At 41.6% G+C, this 20366-nt stretch overlaps 1 protein-coding gene across 3 annotated transcripts in view; it reads left to right on the forward strand.

Moving 5' to 3' along the window:
- Positions 1–8002: 8002 nt before the first annotated feature.
- Positions 8003–20366, forward strand: part of mgab (MAX dimerization protein MGA b) — a 29675-nt gene continuing 17311 nt past the window's right edge. Inside the window, exons 1-4 of one of the 3 annotated variants that reach the window (XM_084082443.1) lie at positions 8003–8084; positions 15122–16357; positions 17500–18055; positions 20161–20245. In XM_084082443.1, coding sequence (XP_083938569.1) covers positions 15225–16357; positions 17500–18055; positions 20161–20245 — 1774 coding nt within the window. In that variant the 5' untranslated portion in view covers positions 8003–8084; positions 15122–15224. Of the gene's footprint in view, positions 8140–8939; positions 9146–15121; positions 16358–17499; positions 18056–20160; positions 20246–20366 lie in introns of those variants that run through there. The other 2 variants (XM_084082442.1, XM_084082441.1) reach the window with 2 other exon arrangements.

The raw sequence follows: 20366 nt of genomic DNA on the forward strand, positions 1-20366 counted from the left end.
TCACATGAAAATGCAGTAAATTAATTAGCAGTCATCCAACTGTCTGCAGCCCCCTACATAGAATTTTCTACATCTTAAAATGTCAATTGAAAACATTTCTTCAGTCTTACGGTAGTGGGACTGGGAGAATTGATTTCCTTAATCCTTTAGCACTGCCACTCGGCTACAGTGATATGATATCTGATTCTTGAACAATGCCTAGTCACGAAGATAACATTGCCTATAAGGAGCTTGGCCTTGTGCTCTGCTGTTTGCACATAGCATTGTAAGCCAAGTTGTTTGGTTCGCTGTATGCATGTAGCAGTGTGAACCAAGTTGTTTGGTTCGCTGTATGCATGTAGCAGTGTGAACCAAGTTGTTTGGTTCGCTGTATGCACGTAGTAGCAGTGTAAGCCAAGTTGTTTGGTTCGCTATGTACTGTAGCAGTGTGAACCAAGTTGTCTGGTTTTCTGCACGCATGTAGCAGTGTCAGCTGAGTTGTGTGGTTTGCTGTATGCACATGGCAGCATGAGCTGAGATGAGTGGTTCACTGTATATGCACGTGCACAGTGCCAGCCAAGCTGTGATTGGCATAGCGGCGTGAGCTCAGAGCTGTGTGGCTCACTGTATGTGTGTAGCAGTGTGAGCTCCGATGTGTGGTTCACTGTACGCACACAGCAGTGTGAGACCGTGAGGTGAACTGTGATTGGCATATCAGCCTGAGCTGAGCTGTGTGGCTCACTGTATGCACATAGCAGCGTGAGCTCCGGTGTGTCGTTCACTGCATGCACATACTGTGAGCTGATTGGCGTAGCAGCGTGAGCTCAGCTGTCTGGTTTGCTGTATGCAGGTGGCAGTGTGATCCGAGCTGTGATTGGTCTACTTTTGTGGTGACAAAAACGAGACAGACAGAGATACAGACAAACCCTGTTGGCTAGTCCCCTTCACCTCTGTAAAAAGAGTCATACACAGATGAAAAGCTTTTTTTTGACAAGTGAGGGTCATGTTTTATGTATATGGTGCCATGAAGTACAGCATGCACATCCAACTCTGTCTATCAGTTTAATACAACAACACCAAACAATCATAATGCGAATCCTATTGTTTTTGCTGCTGCATTTATAAAAGCACATTTTCTCAAAGCGCTTTAAAATTGTAAGCTTTATATTCACTCATTCGCCTGCAGATCAGTGCATGGTGTATTGGTGTAGTCTACGTTGCAGGAATAAAAATGCCATATACCCACTAAAACTCCAGGGTTTCCGTATAAACACTTAAAAATGTGCAGTCATACATATTAATATAGTTTTGTGGCAACTTACTTTCAGTGATTTTGTTTTGAAATATATAGCATGATGTTTAGACAGATGCTGTTTACCTGGTATCCTAGTTTCTTTGAAGCACTACATTGTTCAATTTGCACTCCAGATAGGCCTATGTGATTATTTACCCTGTTGTTTGTTGACTATGGTTCATGCTATTTACTCTGCTTTTTCACTTGTAGATCACTCAGGATAAGAGCATCTGCTAAATACCTAAGCTGTAATCTGTCATTGTAAATTGCAATGGCAATAAAATACGTTTTGCAGGGGGAAAAAGCATCCCCTCTCCCCCATCCATTCACACTACCATTCATAGTCAAATGCAAAGCTCACACCAGTCAATGCATACAGCAGTTCCTACAAGGAACCAGCAGTTCCTATAAGGAACTGCAGTTACTACAAGGAACTGCTGGGTGGCCGTAGGCGAATGGGTTGAGAGGCCACCTGGGAAACAGTCACAAACACAGACAAGTTCGCAATATTCTGTAATGAATAAATGAATTGTGACAGAATGATCGCTGTTAAATACTGCTATTAAAACAGATAAGCCGCTTTCTGTAATATTTGCACTCATAAATTGTAATCCATGCTTTGCATTGAAAATTGCCAGCTGATAAACGTGTGCTCCAGGAGCCGTATTTCTAAAACATCTAAGGCTAAAAGTAGCCCCTAACTAGCTCTAACCTTAAGGCTAAAAATAGCACCTAACTAGCTCAGGCTAAAAGTAGCTCCAAGTTAGATGGTGATTAACATTAAAAGAGTCCAAAATCTGTTCAAAATCTCCCCAGCTGTAATTCTATTTGCCGGTTAAAGTCTTGTGTTGCTTATTATAAATTGGGTATTGTTGTTAACACATACAGTCATACAGAATGCTCTCAGTTGTGTGGATGCATAATAATAATAATAATAATATTAATAATAATAATAATAATAATAATAACTTTAGCACCTTTCAAGAGACCCAAGGATGCTGTACAACAAAATTAAAATAAAAACTAGCTGCCCAAAGCCTTTGTGATAAGTGTCTACTGTAGGGATATAGATATTATTATTATTATTATTATTATGATGATTATTATTGTATTAATAGGCCATTCATGAGTGTATGGGGGTGCTTTTGGGGTTGTCAGAACTTGTCGATCCGGGACAGGTGTATACAAAGCTGGGAGGGAATCATCACCCACTACAATAAACTACACCACTGCTGCATCTGGCAGAGGCAGCCAGCACGGCACAGTTTGGGGGTTCAGTCTTGCTCAAGGAAGTACACTACATTGCAGCACTACACACACTACACAGCAGTCCAAAATATAAAAAGAAAATCGCTTGCGTTGGTACACTTTCTTCGTGTGCCAAGAAGAGCAACACAAGCACAAATCTTGGAGCAATATATATATATATATTTTTTTAAATCACTATGTTTTAAATGGCATAATGCCAAGGACTTTCTATTAGAGAAATAATTGCCCTTCTATTTACATTTGTGCTGTGGGCTACATTTTTAATTAAGCTGTCCCAGTCCATGGGACATAAGAAGGGCCCATTAAACTTTGAGATGCCCTTGAAAAACAGCCATCAATGCCATGCATGAGCCACATCTTAATCAAAGTGACCTATACGTTTAAATGTGATTAGTTTAAATTTAGTTAAGTCGCCAATTCAACCGCAGTTAGTATGATAAAGTAATATGACACAAATCCAAGCCACATGGGGACTGGGTAGAATAGATGATCACCTTATTTAAAGGTAGGTTAAGTGATATTTTTTGGATAAAACTAAAGTTTTTTGTTAAAAGGTTAAGCACTATATATTCTGATAGTAATCATTGCTATAGAGCTATGTTCAGTAGCAGGGGTCTCCCTGTCCCTCCAGTTCTGTAATAAACAGAAAATACATTTTCAGGTAGGTGACAAAATGTCAGCCAATCAGGAGAGTGTACCCATTAAGTCATTATCAGCTTATTTTTTTTATAATGTTCCAGTTCCAATCTTGTCTGCTCATTTCTTTGTGTCATCACTTCCAATTTCACTTTAATCTGTATCTTGTCCGTGTTCTCTATCCTGATTGGACCTGAAAATGCACTTTCTGTTTAAAAAAAGAGATGGAGAGACATGGAGACTGTTACTGAACAAACAGTAGCAAGTATCAAAATATAGAGCTATTTGACACTAATTTTAACCCCCCCAAAAAAAATCACCTTTAATAAATCTACCTTATAAATAAATGTAAAACTCTTAGATTGATTGCTCCACCACCAAACTAGATAGATAGCAAGTGTATGGGTCTATATGTCTACATTTTATATAATTTATACAATTGCCCCTATGTGCCTCTTTCAGTGCCTACCTTTAAAGTTAAAGATACGAATGCATTTATGAATACAATAATGTGACTCCACCTTGATATCGCAACGATGGCAACCATGAGCGAAAACCAAACAGGGTTAGCCTGCGGTGCAACGTCATTGTGAAGCCCATAATTTAGTATTAATCCGTTGCTACGCCTACGATTACACCATGTGCTCAGTCGCCCAAAAAAACTGATCATGTAGACTACAACAAGCTACTGAGAGGTGTTGTTAGATTGTAGATCAATTATTTTTGGCAATCTACACCTTCGTTCGCACGACTAAAATGTTCGGACTGCACCTCTAACAATATTTGCCTATTTTGCAATCTCTGTTAAGGATTGGAGCTGTATAAAGTCACGCATTGGAAATATGTTTCAAACGTTCAAGATCCACCCAACCACGTAAATAAATAACACAAGGCGTCCATTGAACATGGAATGAACCGTGCTGATTTGTCCACGTGGAAACGGGTTCGGCCACTTTAATCACGATTCACATCCTGCGTCCTGCGTGGATCGAGTCAGCGGCCGACGGCGAACGCCGCAACTTGGCGCTTAGTTATTTTCGATCAGTTTCGGTGCGAATCTGGAGATTATAGTTTACTATTTGCTTTACACCGTAACTATTTGTAATTGTGTGCGTTAAAGTTGTGTGGCGTGTTTATTTACGTAGCATATCAACAATCTGCGACTTGATCGTCGTTCATTCATCAACCACGCAAATCAACGAGGCGAATGAATGGCTGACGTTGGAACACGCTTCTCGTGGTATCGTATTTATTTTGAATCTACGTATATGTAACATCAGTTAATTATTTGAGCTAGTCTCATTTTTTATTTATTTTTATTTTGTTGTTGCTCGGCCAAAACTAAGTGGGAAGTCAACAGGGTCTATTGTTGAAGTGAAGTCCAACGCCCCTGATCTTCAACTCATAACAAACTGTAGAAACTGAGACGGTGGCCATTTTCTCTGCTGGCGGAGGTGATCAGAGTTGCCATGTCGTCCTATTATAAGCGAATGTGGGCTTATTTTTCTGTAAAGTTTCTTGTTAACAAAATTGGTGGTTGCGGTTTTTGGGGGTTGTTTCTTAAGTGTACTTGCTTATTTAGGCGTGCTTCGATTTTTAAAAATGTATTATGTAAACCATTGGCTCTCAAATATTTTCATGAATATGTTTTGTGCCCAGGGAGCATTTGTGTTGTTAGAATGTTTAAAAAAACCATTCCAAATATTCCACATTTTATTGCGAGAGTTTTTGAAAATAGCAGATCTACAAGCTCACAACGCATCGCTATGCATATTAGGTTTAAAGTGCTCATGTGGCCTAGTTGCTTCTTTTGGGCTTGTTTTGCTAGATGGTTGCTTATTTCTCTCACAAAATATGGCAACGCTGGAGGTGATTCCGCACAGTAAAGCCCTTATAATGTTAAGTTGACTCCAAAAGTGTACGAATCACGTAACCAAATGGACCATTTCGGGGGTTCGTTTGGTTATATTCGTAAACTCTTGGAGTTACAATTACAAATAGACAAATCAACACTGAGCACGTGACTGCGTGTGTTACAAAAAGGGTAAACACACTCTGACTGGTGGAGACAGGCGGTGTTGTTGTTGTTGACAGGCCCTCATCTCCATACAAAGTCCATTTTAGGACATTGGTTCCCAAACAGTGGGTCGGGACCCATATGTGGGTCGTGGACCAGTATACCCCTTTATTTTTTTGTCTCCACATTTTGTTTTTAATTATTTTTTTCAAAATATTTTCAAATGATTCCCCAAAACGTCTACATTTTTCATTAGTTAAAAACGAATTCAAACGTTTTTTTTAAAATAGATATTTCCATTAAAAGAAATGCCATTAATTAGAGGGGGAAAATACTTTTATTAAGTAGTGTCACAACATGTCGAGTTGTGTGCTTGTAGATCTGCTATTTTCAGTAGTTTGGGTCCTGCGGCAAACGTCTGATTTCTCTTTCGGGTCTTGAGCTTAACAATTTGGGAACCACTGATGTAGCCCAGTAGAGCTCTGGCAGTCAATAATATTAGAATTATTATGTTGATCTGGTCTCTCGTAAGTCGTAACCATCCGACTTGAACTGTAGGCTAGAGTAGAAATCTCAAACAAAGTGCTCTTTGGTACAACTGGGTGACAGAATTGATGCAAAAAAGGGATGAGAACTCTTGTGGAAAAGGCTTCTTAACTTTTCCACAAGAGTGCCTTGGTCTCATCCCTTTTTTGCATTGAACTGTAGGCTGTTTGGACACATTTAAATAAGCGAATTACAGTGGTGTAAAGTAACTAAGTACATTTACTCTATACTATACAATTTTGAGGTATTTTTACTTTAGTGGAGTATATCCAATTATCAGTACTTTTACTTCTACTCCACTACATCTGATCTCTGAGGCAAATGTTATACTTTTACTCCACTACAACTTTAGTTACAATTTACTTTATAGATTTAGATTATTATTACAAAACATACATTAACCACTTCAGCCCTATGTACATTTTGGCCATTTGAAAATAGCCGATTGATACTTTTAGTAATAAAAATGGAGCACTTTTTCCACCACTGGTGAATTATAATAACTACAGTGGGTGTTGATTATAAGCCTATAAACTGGCCTTGCCTTAGCACTATAGGTATCACCCTGTGGACAGCAACATCCCCACTAAAAATGACTATTCCTGGGAATGACTAGTCATTTTTTGCCATTAAATTAACTTTTAGAGTCTTACTGTGTGACAGTCGACAGCAGGACTAGGTTCTGGGGCTGGTGGCGAAAATATTTTGGATTGATTGATGTCATTTATGTGTCATATAATAATTAAATAAAGTCAGATCTATGAAACAGTAGCCAGTAGTAGTAGCTTACTGGTAACCGGAAGCCTCACCTAATAACACACGCTCGCCCCCATTTTCTTCGCGGACCAGCGGTTCTTGTATTCTTGTATTTGTTTTACTGTGGATAAGGTTAGAAATATGTTTAGGGTTAGCCATAGTTTTTTTTACTGAGGATAAGGTTAGAAATACGTTTAGGGTTAGCCATAGTTTTACTGAGGTTAAGTTTAGAAATAGGTTTCGCTTTTGGCACCGTTAAGGTTACGTTTAGGAATAAGGTTAGGTTTTAGGCAGGCATAGTTTACAGAGCTTACGTTTAGGAATAATCATGTTAGGTTTAGGCATAGTTTACTCTGAGGTTACGTTTAGGAATACCAGGTGAATACCGCCGAATTTGCTCCGGGGCGACTGTGTTTTGGGGCGAGTGTTTTGGTGTTCGTAGTAGGCTGCCCTTTGACAACAGATATATATTTTTTAAATTAAAATATATATTAAATCGCTTTGTAGTCTCCACTAAAACACTTTTATTTGCCTTAACACCAGTTTATGTGAGTTTAAGTTTATTAAATAATGAATGTGTCGATAATTCAGCCATACGTCGGTTGTATCACATTGTGCCGAATCATGACTCAAACGGACGTTGATGGGGTCACAGGAGCCATATTGATGAGCAGCTGGTTTATTGATAAGCATTATGGAATTAAAACTGCGTGTGTGTGCGCACGCGGACTATTGTGCACCACGTGCACCCCGCACCGACCGCCCTACACATTATAAGAGCAACAGAACTTTGTATGTATTTATTATATATATTATTATATATATGGAGGTCGGTGTTATTGTCATGTAGCTAGTAGTTAGGAGGACGAGGAGGGGTATCGACCAGTGTTGCCAAGTCTCGTGAGAGAAATACGCCAATCCAACTCCAAAAACAAGCCAAATCTTGCTAGAGAAATAAGCCACATCGCACCTCAGAAAACAAGCCAAAACAAGCTCAAAATATGGCCATATATTTCTATTAAAAAAAGATTAGATGCATGTATCATTATAATTACTATGTAGGTCTATAATAATTTATGTTTTGGTTATTTATTATAACATTACACACATACTTGAGCCAGGGGCTTAATAAGTACACACCAGACCGATTCTGTCACTCAATGTGCCTCCCCAAAACTACAGGGAATTATAGTATATACATCAAAGACATGCTGGCTTGTTAGAAAAAAAAACGAAACCTGCGAGTCATGCAGGTTAGAAAAAAACAAGCCAAAAGTTGCGGTAAATAAGCTGACTTGGCAACACTGGTATCGAGCCGAATCCCGAATGCACCATGAAAAAGTGACCGGTAAAGGAGAGGAGCGTGCACATTGGCTGCAGCCATGGCGTTATTACGTCACGCTGAGGATGTGTGTTTGTGTGTGTGTGTCACGCGCGTGTGTGCGGTTCAGAGGGGGTGAGAGAAAGAACGTGGATGATCGAAAAGGTGGAACAAGAGCAGTAGAAGAAGAAGTGCACACACTACACACACACACAAGACAGAAGAAACACAACAGAACAGAGGAGCTCCTCACTGAGGATCAGAAAGTAAGAAAGAGGGAAGAAGTCTGGCTAATATTTTCTACACGGACTTATAAGAGAGGTGTGAAGTTTTTTTGTGTGTTATTTATTTATGTATTGCACGAGACACCCCGGAGGAGGAGGTGGGGGGAGAAGGAGGAGGTGTGGGGAGAAAAAAAATGCTCGCGGGATGGACTGTGACTCTCCCGCGTTTCCTCGCGCTTTTCCCGGGAATCACGCGCCATTGAAAAGGGCTGGTTGGTTGTCGCGTGCACGCGCTCTTCGGGTCGCCCTGGTGGTTGCTCCGGTCTCGTGCACATGCAGGGTTGCCATGTCCGCTAATTATAAGCGACTTTGGGCTTGTTTTTCCTGTAAAGTTGCTTGTATATTATTGGTTAGTTACTTGCGGGTTGCGTTTATTTTTTGGGCTTGTTTCTAAAGTGTAGTTGTTGCGTATTTGGGCTTGTTTCCTAAATGTTGTTTAAACTAGTGTTTCTCCCAACATTTTCATGTGGAGGACCCCCAAATTAATATGTACCATTAATATGCGGACCCCCATCTGAAAATATGCTATGCCAGCCAGGGACCCTCCTATACAAGATGTGTGTTGTTAAAATGTTTCCAAAAATATTCCACGTCTTTCAAATTGTCTTAAAGATTTTTTGGGGAAAATAGCAGATCTACAAGTTCACAACGCGTCGCATTGCAACGAGTTGTGAACTCGTAGATCGGCTATTTCCAAATCCAACGTATGTTTTAAAGGGCTCGCTTCTTTTGGGCTTGTCTTCATAGACCCGGGTTGCTTGTTCCTCTCGCGAAACCTGGCAACACTGGTGCACATGCTCGCCTCTCGCTGCCTCCTCTCTCTCGCATCGAGCGACGACTGGCGTGGCTCCGGCCTCCATTAGAGAATTAATGTTTACGCTCGAAGAATCCTCCGATCAGCCAGGGCCTTTCTGTTGTGTCGCGACGATCGAGCCACGCACGACGAGGACGCGCAACAGTTATTGGATGAGTTTATTATCCCCGATCCTAAATAAACCGCGATCGTCGAGCACTGCAACTGCATTCGGCACGGCATAGAAAAGGTAAGGGTGTTATTTTGAAAGAGCAACTTTTTCCCCCAACTTGCTGAGTGGTGTTGTGGTGCCTGGTGGTGGTGGTGGGGCCTCACACAGGACACACGGTGTGTGTTGTGGAGATCCAGAGGTGTTGTCAAACAACTTGGATGCCATCGATGGCATTTATTTTAAGAGTGAAATAGCCGGCTGGAATTAGTGTTGATCACACAGTGAGCAGTGCATGCACGAGTCGCATTAACACCTTTTTTTGTTGGGTCACAGACGGCCCCGGTGTGACAATCATTCATCAGTTGTTCACCAGAGGCACACGAGAGCAGCATTACAGCATAGGTTGAATTTCGACGACCCTGTCTGTATAGGCTGGTTGGGTTAGGCTGCACAGGACAAGTGATGGATTTTTTGGAGGGTTTAATTAGTGCAGCTTCTGTGTGTGTGATTGTCATGTGTATTCATTGTTTGTATACGATTCGGGTTAGGTCCGTGCCTCAGTCTGCAGTCAGTGGTCTGTCAATGGCCATTTGCACTCATCATCCCCCACTGGCATGAAAGAGGTGGGACAGACAGGTAGATTTACCTTGTGGATGTGGGAGTGTAATGTTACATTTCTTGACCACAGATTGGATTAAATGGGTGCTATAAAGTGACGGCACTGGATTTTTTTAAATGGAATTCTATATAACATTTTTTTGTTATATTTACTTTCTTCAGTTGCAGTGGTATAATTCTTGTGTGCAAATGTACTCTTATTTTGTGGTTTATAAATGCTATGTTCCTTTTGATGGTGCGCTCTGCTTTTTAAATTTTCACAATATAAATTGCAGCATCATAACATATAGCACTATATTTAACCTCGAGAGGGGCTAATCCAAACTTTATACATAAATATATAAATGACTCCCTTTCAATGTATTTACAAACATCGATGGACAAACCTTTTATACAACATAAATAAATAACTCCCTCAATGTATTTACAAACATCGATGGACAAACCTTTATACACAAATAACTCCCTCTCAATGTATTTACAAACATCGATGGAGACAACCAGCTATCCCTGGTGGTATTATCAATGGAAGACATGCAGATTTCTTTTTAATTAATGAATGAATCAATTAGCATTTACATGCCCTCATACCCCATGAAACTCTCAACCATTACCAATATCAGGCAGGTTTTTCTTTTGCAACAGCCTGGCTTCACGTGCGTGGAAAGTGAATGTTTAATGCAGTAGTAACTTTATACAGACACAACCAAGTAAAATGTTTTCTTTTAAGATTTTCAAGTTTTGTAGGTTTTTATCTGTTATGTACAAGGGCTGCATCCGGAAGGTATAGGAAGTGTGACAGTTCATATGAATGGCCTGTAGTCTCGCTGTTTCACCCCTGCTGGTTGCAGAAGCAATTAGGTTCAATTCAAGCGGATGGGTTTTTGGACGAACTTTACACTTGATTTTATTACCTTAATAAACATTGTCATAAATACTAAATGCTTCCAGTCGCTAGTTTAAAGTCTTATTTCAATCACCATGATATGCATGTTGGTAAACTATGGTCCCATTTATTTTAAAATGAATGATAAAGTAGGGTATGTTTCTAGGGTTTCTACTGGTCCTACTGAGTGAAGACCCGCCCTTGCTGCGGTTTCAGCCAATAGCATTAATTTCCGGCCGCATTTCGGACTGAATATCGACCGGATATAGAAAGATGGCGGATTTACAATCGCTGCAAAATAGGCTTCATTTACGGTCTGTAGAAACCATTGGTGTGACGCTGTCCATACGGCCTATGGTTATGTATTAACACATAAAGAATACTGAACAGGTGGTTGCCACAATGGGCAACTAGAGGTCACAAAATGGTTGCCAATTGACTCAGTCTGGTTGCCAAGGGCAACCAGGCAACCATTAATGTCAAGCCCTGTTAGGTGGGAGGGTGTTTGATCCACGATTTCAAAATGACCCTCATATTATTGCCATCTTGTGTTGTTTTTGTGACTAGTGAGGACATGACTTATCATTGACATGGTTATAACTCCACCAGAGAGTTCTTCATATGGTGTGTACGTTTGTACACTCTGGGTTGAATGAACTATCAGGACTTTAAAGTGTGCCTGTTTATGAGGGTCATACCACCATTTAGGGCTATGTCAAGGAACATTTAAATATACAAATGGCACCATTGCAACCAATCAATTTCTCCCCAATTGCCAGGTCGGCTGTCATGTAACCGATTCCAGAGTCAAGTATTAGTTTGTTCACAAGGACTGTAAGGAGAAATAACAGCAGCTATGTTCCCCTTGGTCACCGAATTTCCTTGGTTGTTCTCAAGAAAAGGTTGTCAGTCACTGATGTTCGTTCACATGTCAGCAGCAGACAAACATGGACACCTGCAGTACTAGCGCTCAGCTGTGCTCTGTGTTGCCTCAGAGTTGGTGCTACACTAAACACACTGGCTGAGTATCTGTTGGACATTAGAGCTGTGGAAGGGTAGCTAGTGATGTCAGTGTAGTTTAGTCAGTGTGTGAAAATCGTTTGTGATTATTGGATGTGGCCTTTTACATAATGACTATTCATCTTGGTTACCGTTCCTGTACATTCATATTAAGGGTGTCACGATACTCGATACTTACCGAAAATGTACAGAAAATGACGTTCGATACAGTGTATCGAAAACAAAAGCCGTATCGCGATTCAAGGGGTAAAAAAATACTCCCGCGCATGCGCACATCCGATTGCACGTCCGCAAGCCATGCTCTAGCCGTTGTTATTGTTTTTCCGTGCATCGCGCATGCGTGCTTACGACGGGGGAGGAAAAAAAAGACGACAGGACAAACCCACACACACCACAGAGGAGTTTGGAGGAGACAGAGAGAGACAACTGTAACGTTGCGTCTGTACTTTACATTTCACCATGGCCACTGCTGAAGCCAGCGATGGTAATGATGATAATACACAAACGGAAGAATTGGAAAACCCTCCCGCTTCCTTTAAGTCAAAAGTCTGGCAATATTTTGGCTTCCCAGTAAATTATGATGGCACCCGACGCGTTGTTGACAAAACGGCTACTGTTTGTCGATTATGCTCCACACGCGTATGGCTTAGCTCAGGGGTCTTCAACGTTTTCAGCCCAAGGACCCTAGGGCCTAGTTGAGAGAGAGATGAAGCAGGGGCCCCCTCTATATTGTATAAAATTGCGCTTCAGATGAAACTTTTTTTGTTTACTTGGTCATCTCTTTGCCCCTCTACACCTATACCTCTTTGCCAAAAATATTTTTGGCTAAAGTTCACCTCAGAAAAGGGATGGGGTTAAGGTAAAAAAATAAATCATATCACACAAAGATTTGGCAGACCCCCTAGGGGTCCCGGACCCCCTGTTGAAGACCCCCTGGCGTAGCTTATTATTCACATTTCTTGTTTGTTAAAGCTCTTACCTGTTCAAACAATGTGAACATACTTTTAAGAAGTTTAAGAGCACGTAGCCAAATAACATTTTTGTTATTCTCATTTGATATTATTCAAATAAAAGGGACTTATTGAGAAACATGTGTTTTTCTTTACAAATCAAGACAATAGCCTAAATTAATAATCATATAGCCCTCAAAGCTGAAAAAAAGGACGTTTTAAAAATATATATCGTATCGAAAATCGAATCGAAAATCGAATCATGGATTAGGCGTATCGTGACACACCTAATTCATATTGAGACCACATATAGATGGACATATTGTATGAATACATTTTGTGAACTGCAGCTAAACGACATCAGTTTTATGCATAACATCGCAATATATTGCAAACTAATATGCAATCTGTTTTACAACCATTGCATATTTATAGAGGGACAATGTTTCCGAAAGCCTCCTGAACATTTTATTCTGGTCCTGTGACAAATCTCAGGCATACCAAATATTAAATATAAAATAAAATGACTCAAACTGTGCAAATAAGTTCCATTAGCTCTTCCCCTTCTTAATTAGTTTATTAAGTTAAAACAATGCTGGCCCTGGCCTGGGTGTAGGGCAGGCCATATTAGTGGTCGCCTAGTGTAACCATCATTTGTAGGGCGCAGATACAAACATAACAAGCAGAGTCTCGGCTCCGTTAGCAAGCCCTATAGATGCTGTGCTTTTTCCATACACCCAATCGGACCAAAGCGGTTTGAACTGATTGACACTTTGTCTTCTTTAGAGCTCTGGACTCTTGATAGTGGGAATAAAACGGGTGCACTTTATTTTCTGTTTTGTTTGTGCCATTTTCTATTTTGCGGATTTGTTTGTGCCATTTTCTGTTTTGCTTCTAAATCTAAAAATGGAAACTTTGCACACCTGCCACATTTTTTTCCTTCCACAGTGACCCTGCTGTAGTCCCAAATTTGATTTAGCGTCTCACTTCCAGTGCATAGTAGGATGGGCTCGGTGTGCGTCACAAACGATGCATAGTAGTCATGCATATCCAAATACCATTTAAAGCAGGTGTTTGACAAATAGAAGACGCAATGAGAACATGAAAGGATGTCTGCACACTGTAGCTCCCTTATGTGCAACTTATTGGTACATCCACACCAGTGATGTTACAAGTGAATGCTCTTCTTCAGACTTAGTTATAATTATAATACATACAGAGATGCAGTTTTACTGTAAATACATACACTTTGGTCATACCAGTGCATCATAAAACACACAAGTTATATTACATACATAAGAACAATTACGTGTGTGTGCGCACACGTAACACACGCACACTTAACACACACACACACACACACACACACACACACACACACACACACACACACACACACACACACACACACACACACACACACACACACACACACACACACACACACACACGTGTAATAATAAACACAATTATATAGAAGGCCCCACAGAACAAAAGAATAACATCAGGCCAATCATACCTTCGACATGGCTATGCTTAGTTCAAGCTTGTTGCAGTAAAAAAAAAAAGCCAGATATTTAATCAAGACAAGGTCATTTGTGCAAGGACAAAAATGGAGACAAGTGGGGAAGAATGCCCAATACAGAAGTATGTCATTCATAATGTGTTATTACAACATTTCATTTCATTACACTGATAATTATCATCAAAGACACAACATCTCAGTTACAATGTTGAGAAGAAATATATATATATATATATACACACACACACACACACACACACACACACACACACACACACACAACCCACCTGTTAGGTGTGATCAGAAGAGTTTTTCTTCTATCAGAAAACACTATCCTTCATTGCTGTTCTTTATCAGTGCCCTACTATAAGATTAATATATCTATATAATATAGATATATAATATATCTTGAATGTGACTGGATGGATCTCCAGTAAAGCCGTGTATTGATAGCAATCTTTTCATATCAGCTGCCAGGGCTGTCAAAGTTAAGCCAAGTCATTTGCACCACAAAGTTGATCTATGGCTTTTTCAAAGTTGAAACTATGGTTTGGCCAGAATGGGGTTCAAAAGGCCATTGAAGCTGGTCCAAACCATGCCTTTTAAATGTAGATGTAATAAAATAAAAGGAGAGAGCACCACGTGAGAATTGGTGACAGGAAGCATTAAGCACGCAGGTCGCTGTTGGGGAATTAGATGATGTTGGAATTACGAATTAAGAGAAATGTCAATTATCTTTTTTTTGCTGTGTGAGGTGGATAATGGATGTACATTCATTGTTTAAACATTGTGTCTATTTAAAATGAAAATGGATACAAAGCATCAGGCTGTGATTACTCAGTTCTACGTAATCGTCTTCTTGCGAGTAACAGTATAGTTTGATAATGCAAGTTAATGTTTTAATTTGACAGCTGGCAATAATCTTAGACTGGAATTACTTTATGGTTTATATTTTGTATATTTGTAACACTAAACTTTCAGGAAAAACGAAATCACATGTAAGCCACCAGAAATTGAGCACTTTAGATAAATCTTTCTCACCACTTCTTTCTCAGATTGTAAATGAAGTGGAAGGAGCAGAGTTAGCAGAGGGAGAGAAGGCGATCGTAGCGGAGATCCTGAACCTCCACAGTGGACGCTGTACATTCACGCCCACAGATGGACTGCGGGGGTGTGTCTGTAGAGGACATGGCAGAGAATCCCCTGGAAGTGGTCCCCCCCTCAGTCTCTGTCCCCCTGCCAGTCGCCTTGAAGCCCACCGCCTCCAGTGAAAATGCGATTGAGAACCAAGCTGCGTCCATGGCCAATCGCAGCTGTAGCCCGCCTCTGTTGTCGCCTGCTGAAGCTAGCCCGGCCAAACCTGCCACAACCATGCCAACGCTCACCAATGGGGTTATAGACACCAGCCCTACTACCATGGACATGGCGTCAGCTTCAGACTCCCTAGCGAGTGTGGAGATGAACCAGGTTAATGCGGAGACCGTGCCATCGGAGCCTCAGTCTACCGGGTCTGAAAACACAGAGGCACCGGTTGCTGTGTCGGAGAACAGCCTGTCCTCTACTTTAGCCTTCAAAGGAATCTCTGTGACTCTGGATAACGACAGGATATGGAAGGAGTTTTACCGCTGCGGGACTGAGATGATCGTCACCAAGCAAGGCCGCCGCATGTTCCCCTGCTGCCGATACCGCCTGTCTGGCTTGGAGCCCACACGCCACTACTCCCTAGTCTTGTCCATATCCCCGGTCGACCAGTTCCGCCATCGCTTTACTGGCAAGAAATGGCATTGGGAGGCCGCCGGACTGTCTGAGAACCTTGCCAACAGTAACAGTTTAGTCCGGGCTTTTGGTCACCACAACTCTCCCGGCACGGGGGCACAGTGGATGAGCGGCCTGGTGTCCTTCCACAAGCTCAAACTGACCAACAGCCCTGGCGACGCGGACGCCGGACACATAATCCTAAATTCTATGCAACGCTACATTCCCAGGCTGCACGTGATACCCGTCCCCGAAGGGACGGGTCCCACAGTCGACCAACCTGTCATCCAAGGACCAGAGAGCCTGACCTTCACCTTTCCACAGACAGAGTTCTACTCTGTGACGACCTATCAAAACCTCAGGATCACGCAGCTGAAAATTAGTCATAATCCATTCGCCAAGGGCTTCCGGGAGGCCATGCAATCATTTGGCCTCAGCAAGCCCACGTCAGAGGCTCTCCCCGTGGGCAGAGAGGATGACCAGTCCCTAGATCTGACAACCTTCAGCCCCGGTGCTGGAAGTGAAGAGCATCATGGGTATGTGGGAATGCTTTGTGGGTTCATATTTGATTAGCTGACTTCTTGTTTGCTCACATGGTGTGTCTTATCCTACTGTACAAATATCAAGAGACTTGTGCATAAGATATGGATGTGTACATTGTACATTATTTTACAATTAGGGGTGCAGCAGTTAATCAAACTAATCGATTTAATCGATAAATAAAATAAGTGAAAAAATCTATATAGTATAGCAATAATGGCAGTTCTATAAACTCATTGCAACACGTTGAGGGCTTGTAGATCGGCGATTTTCACTATTTTTACACAACATAGGTTATAGGACATATGATATGAAATATTGCTTAAAGGGATTCTAGGCAAGTTCAGAGATCAAAAAAAGAAAAAAAATGTCGTCAAACTGTTAGTACCGTTGACTGACAACCCCTTCAGCCAATCAGCAGTTCAACCCCCTTCAGCCAATGTGCAGCTCCTTTTCCCCATCTCCAGCCAATATGACGCAGGGGGACTTTAGAAGGGGCCATGCCGAAAATAGGTTGCTTTATTCGGATACATACGTGTCACTGCCCGCCCCTGCCGGTTCTCTGAATTTTTATTTTTTAATAGGCTCTGTCATGATAAAGTGACCACATATATGAAGTTAAACAACTAAATTCTATCCAAACGATATCTTAAAAGTAAATTCCGTGCCTCAAAAAAAGAAGTTTGAGAGCGTTTTAAAACCAAAGGTAAAAACTGCCCACAGAAAACAATGGCGGCTTGTTCCATTTTTGTCGGCTGCACTGTCGGTTCCATTCGGTTTCACTCGAACAGTTCACACGGACACGGACGCGCACATGCGTGTGTTTCATTTACGTCCCGGACACTCAGATGTCAAAACATAAACAGTAGGGAAAAAAAACAATTCAGCTATGTTCACTGAATGTTCTCCCCAGAATAGGTACGCTACAGTTAAAGAAAAACTCACAGCACTAACATTCTGCACAATCCAAGCTAATGACTTCACTGTAAAATCTTAAGAGTTAATTTCCACAAATATGTTAACTTGAACCATTTTGGGCCCATTTGTACACTCAGGATTCTACTGCGCTGCTTGTGTTCAGAATCGATTCATCGGCTGGATTTCCATTTCATTGTGTTTGTCATCCTCTGTTCCACAGTGTGCAGATGAAGCATGCCAGCTCTGCTTCATTCTCTGGTGAGGAAGAGGAGGAGGAGGAGGAAGAGGCTGAAACGCAAGCCAAGAAGAGTAGAGTGTCTGAGGAGAGCGATCCTGATATAGATGTTGACCACAGTGATGACACCGACTGTCTCCAGTACCTGAGAGCCCAGCTGACCCCTGTTCCTGAACAGCTCAGTGCGGACCCCCCGCTGACATCAACACCCCATCGGCCCTTTCCTCTGGAACCGGTCCAGTGTGGGGGGCCACTTCTCTTCGAACGCCCCAAGAGACGGTACACCAGGATAGCTCCTAAGCCCACCAGCACCCCTGAGTTGTCGCCCGAATCCCCCGAACGCCCCAAGAGACGGAAGAGGGCTTACCGGCGATGGGGGACCTACCACGGACCAAGGGGGTGGGGGAAAGCCAAACCTGCGGTAGCCAAGCCCGCTGCAGCCGTCAAGCCCGCTGCAGCCGCCAGCCAGCTGCGGCCGTACCCTACACAACCAGAACTAGACGACGTGGAGGGGCTACTGTTTGTGTCATTCACCAGCAAGGTAAATGATTAACTACAGCCATTATTCGACAGAGATGGTTATTTTAACGGTTTATTATTATTATTATTATTTTTTTTACAGTTTTGCCCCAAATGGATATGTGTTTTGTGCCAGGGACCCCCATACAAGATTTGTGTTTTGATGCTATATTAACAAATGTAGCTGGGGACCCCTGGGGGTCTGTGGACGCCACTTTGAAAACCACTGCTCTAGGCCTAGGGCTTAATAATTCATGCCAAATAACATGTTTTGATTGATTGATTGATTGATTGATTGATTGATTGAACACTTAACAGTTTGCAAAAAGTTCAGTGGTACAGTTATACAATAATGCTAAAAGGATAACACAAAAAGCCCTGGGGGCTTGTTTCCATTGTGGTCCTATGTATTCGATTCATCAAGACATATAAAGACATACAATACTATACAATAAATCGTCAATACTAGAAGCAATAAATGTATATTTACAGAAGTGGAGGGGGGGGGGGGGGTAATTTCTGGTGACAAGCTAGAAGACTTGTCTAGGTCCAGTTGAAAATTGCAGACAGGTGCTCTTTTATGGCGGTTTTGAAGGAGGGTAGGGAGTCGCACATTTGGATGGCTGGTGGTAAGGCATTCCACATTCTGGTGGCATAACAGTAGAATTAATTCATCCCCATGTTTGTGCCGAATCTGGGCATTGGTCCCGCGAGTATCTTGAAAATACAGGCCCATTGCAAGTTGCTGTACTCTGTCCTCTACCTTGAGCCATCCCACCCTAGCGTAATGAGCAGGGATTAGGTGAGTCCTAGGTGTGAGGTCTAGTAGTAGTCTGAGTAGTTTGTTTTGAGAGGTCTGTAGTTTTGAGGCCAAAAGTAGCCTGACAGCGCGTCACAGTTTCGAGTCCCGATCCCGACGGCCTTTGCTGCATGTCACTCCCCATCTCTCTCCCCATTTCCTGTCAACTTACTATCCTATCAATAAAGGCAAAGGCAAAAAAAAGCAGAAAAGAAAAAAAAAAACATTAGATGAATGCTCCAGTGTGTTCCTACTGACCCAGGAGATCCTGCCCAAAAATCGTATTCTTTTGTTGACTTTCTTGATGGCTTTTGATGGCATTTTCTCACTGGAAAGATTATCTAAAATACAAGCCAGATAGGTAATCTCTCCTTTCCTTGTGATAACATTGTTATTTTCTTGTTATTGTTAGACTTTGCTTCTGTGAACCAGAACACCCCCCCCCCCCCCTTATTCTGGTAAAAGTTTATTTTTTAAACACTTTCAACCTGGTGTCCCTATTTTGGGCATGTGGAAAGCAAAACTTGTCGCCTTTTAGCGCAGTGTGAAAGCTGATCCATGCACTATGCAACATGCATGGATTAAAGTGCATCTTCCATAAAAACCCTAATGGTCTCGGATATTTCATAAAAGCAAAGGTTAAAGCCTCGATCTGCAATTTCCTCAAATGGTTGTCTTTGTGTAGAACAGCAAAAGCATAGGTTTAGAATGATAAAGCACCATAATTCTACATATTGTGCTCATTGTTTAGGAAACGCCGCGCTAGTGTGGAGGACTCCTTTCACGCTGTTGTCACAAATCAGTTTTCAGTTGTGAGATTTTTTTTTGCTTGAATCCCTGGATGTGCTTGTAGATCGTCTATTTTCACCACGCAAAACAGATGAAATATAAAGTAGGGGTTAAATTTATTGTTGGTGACAGGTATAGATGGCTTAATGGGTTGTTATGGTTTTGAATTGAATCATTGGTCACGCCATTCACAAAGAGGTCACATGGTGTTGGTCACATGGTGTTGGCGCTACGTCAGTCAGTCAGTCAGTAGTAAAGTCAGCTGTTCACCTGCAGGTTTTATGACCGAGATGGGGTTAACGGGGGAAGTCCAACTTTGCTGACCGCACGCTATAGCAAACGCAATGCTATGAGATGCTGCTAATTAAACGTTTTTTAACTTTGATAAAATAAACAAAACACAGTATCCCGGAACAGTGAATTCTTGACTGGCAGGTACACGTTTCCCCGATTTAGCCGCTCGGTGACTGCATAAGTTTGTTTCAATAGTCGCCATGCATGTATAATGCAACATTGTGTTTTCTTATATCATTCAACAGGAAGCTTTGGGGATTCATGTTGGCAGTATGTCAACCAGTAGCTCATTACCAGTGTCACCAGTGTCTCTCACCCCTCAGCGTACTGGTGAGTCAAGTAGATATCTAATCACTACTTAATTAAAAAAAATATATATTTCAATGTTAATGGAGGAGGGTAAACGGCACAATAAAGTTTCTAATAAAGAGGATGTGTGTGTGTGTGTTCC

The sequence above is a fragment of the Gymnoscopelus microlampas genome (assembly GCF_963454915.1).
Source record: "Gymnoscopelus microlampas genome assembly, chromosome: 16".
Taxonomy (NCBI): Eukaryota; Metazoa; Chordata; class Actinopteri; order Myctophiformes; family Myctophidae; genus Gymnoscopelus; species Gymnoscopelus microlampas.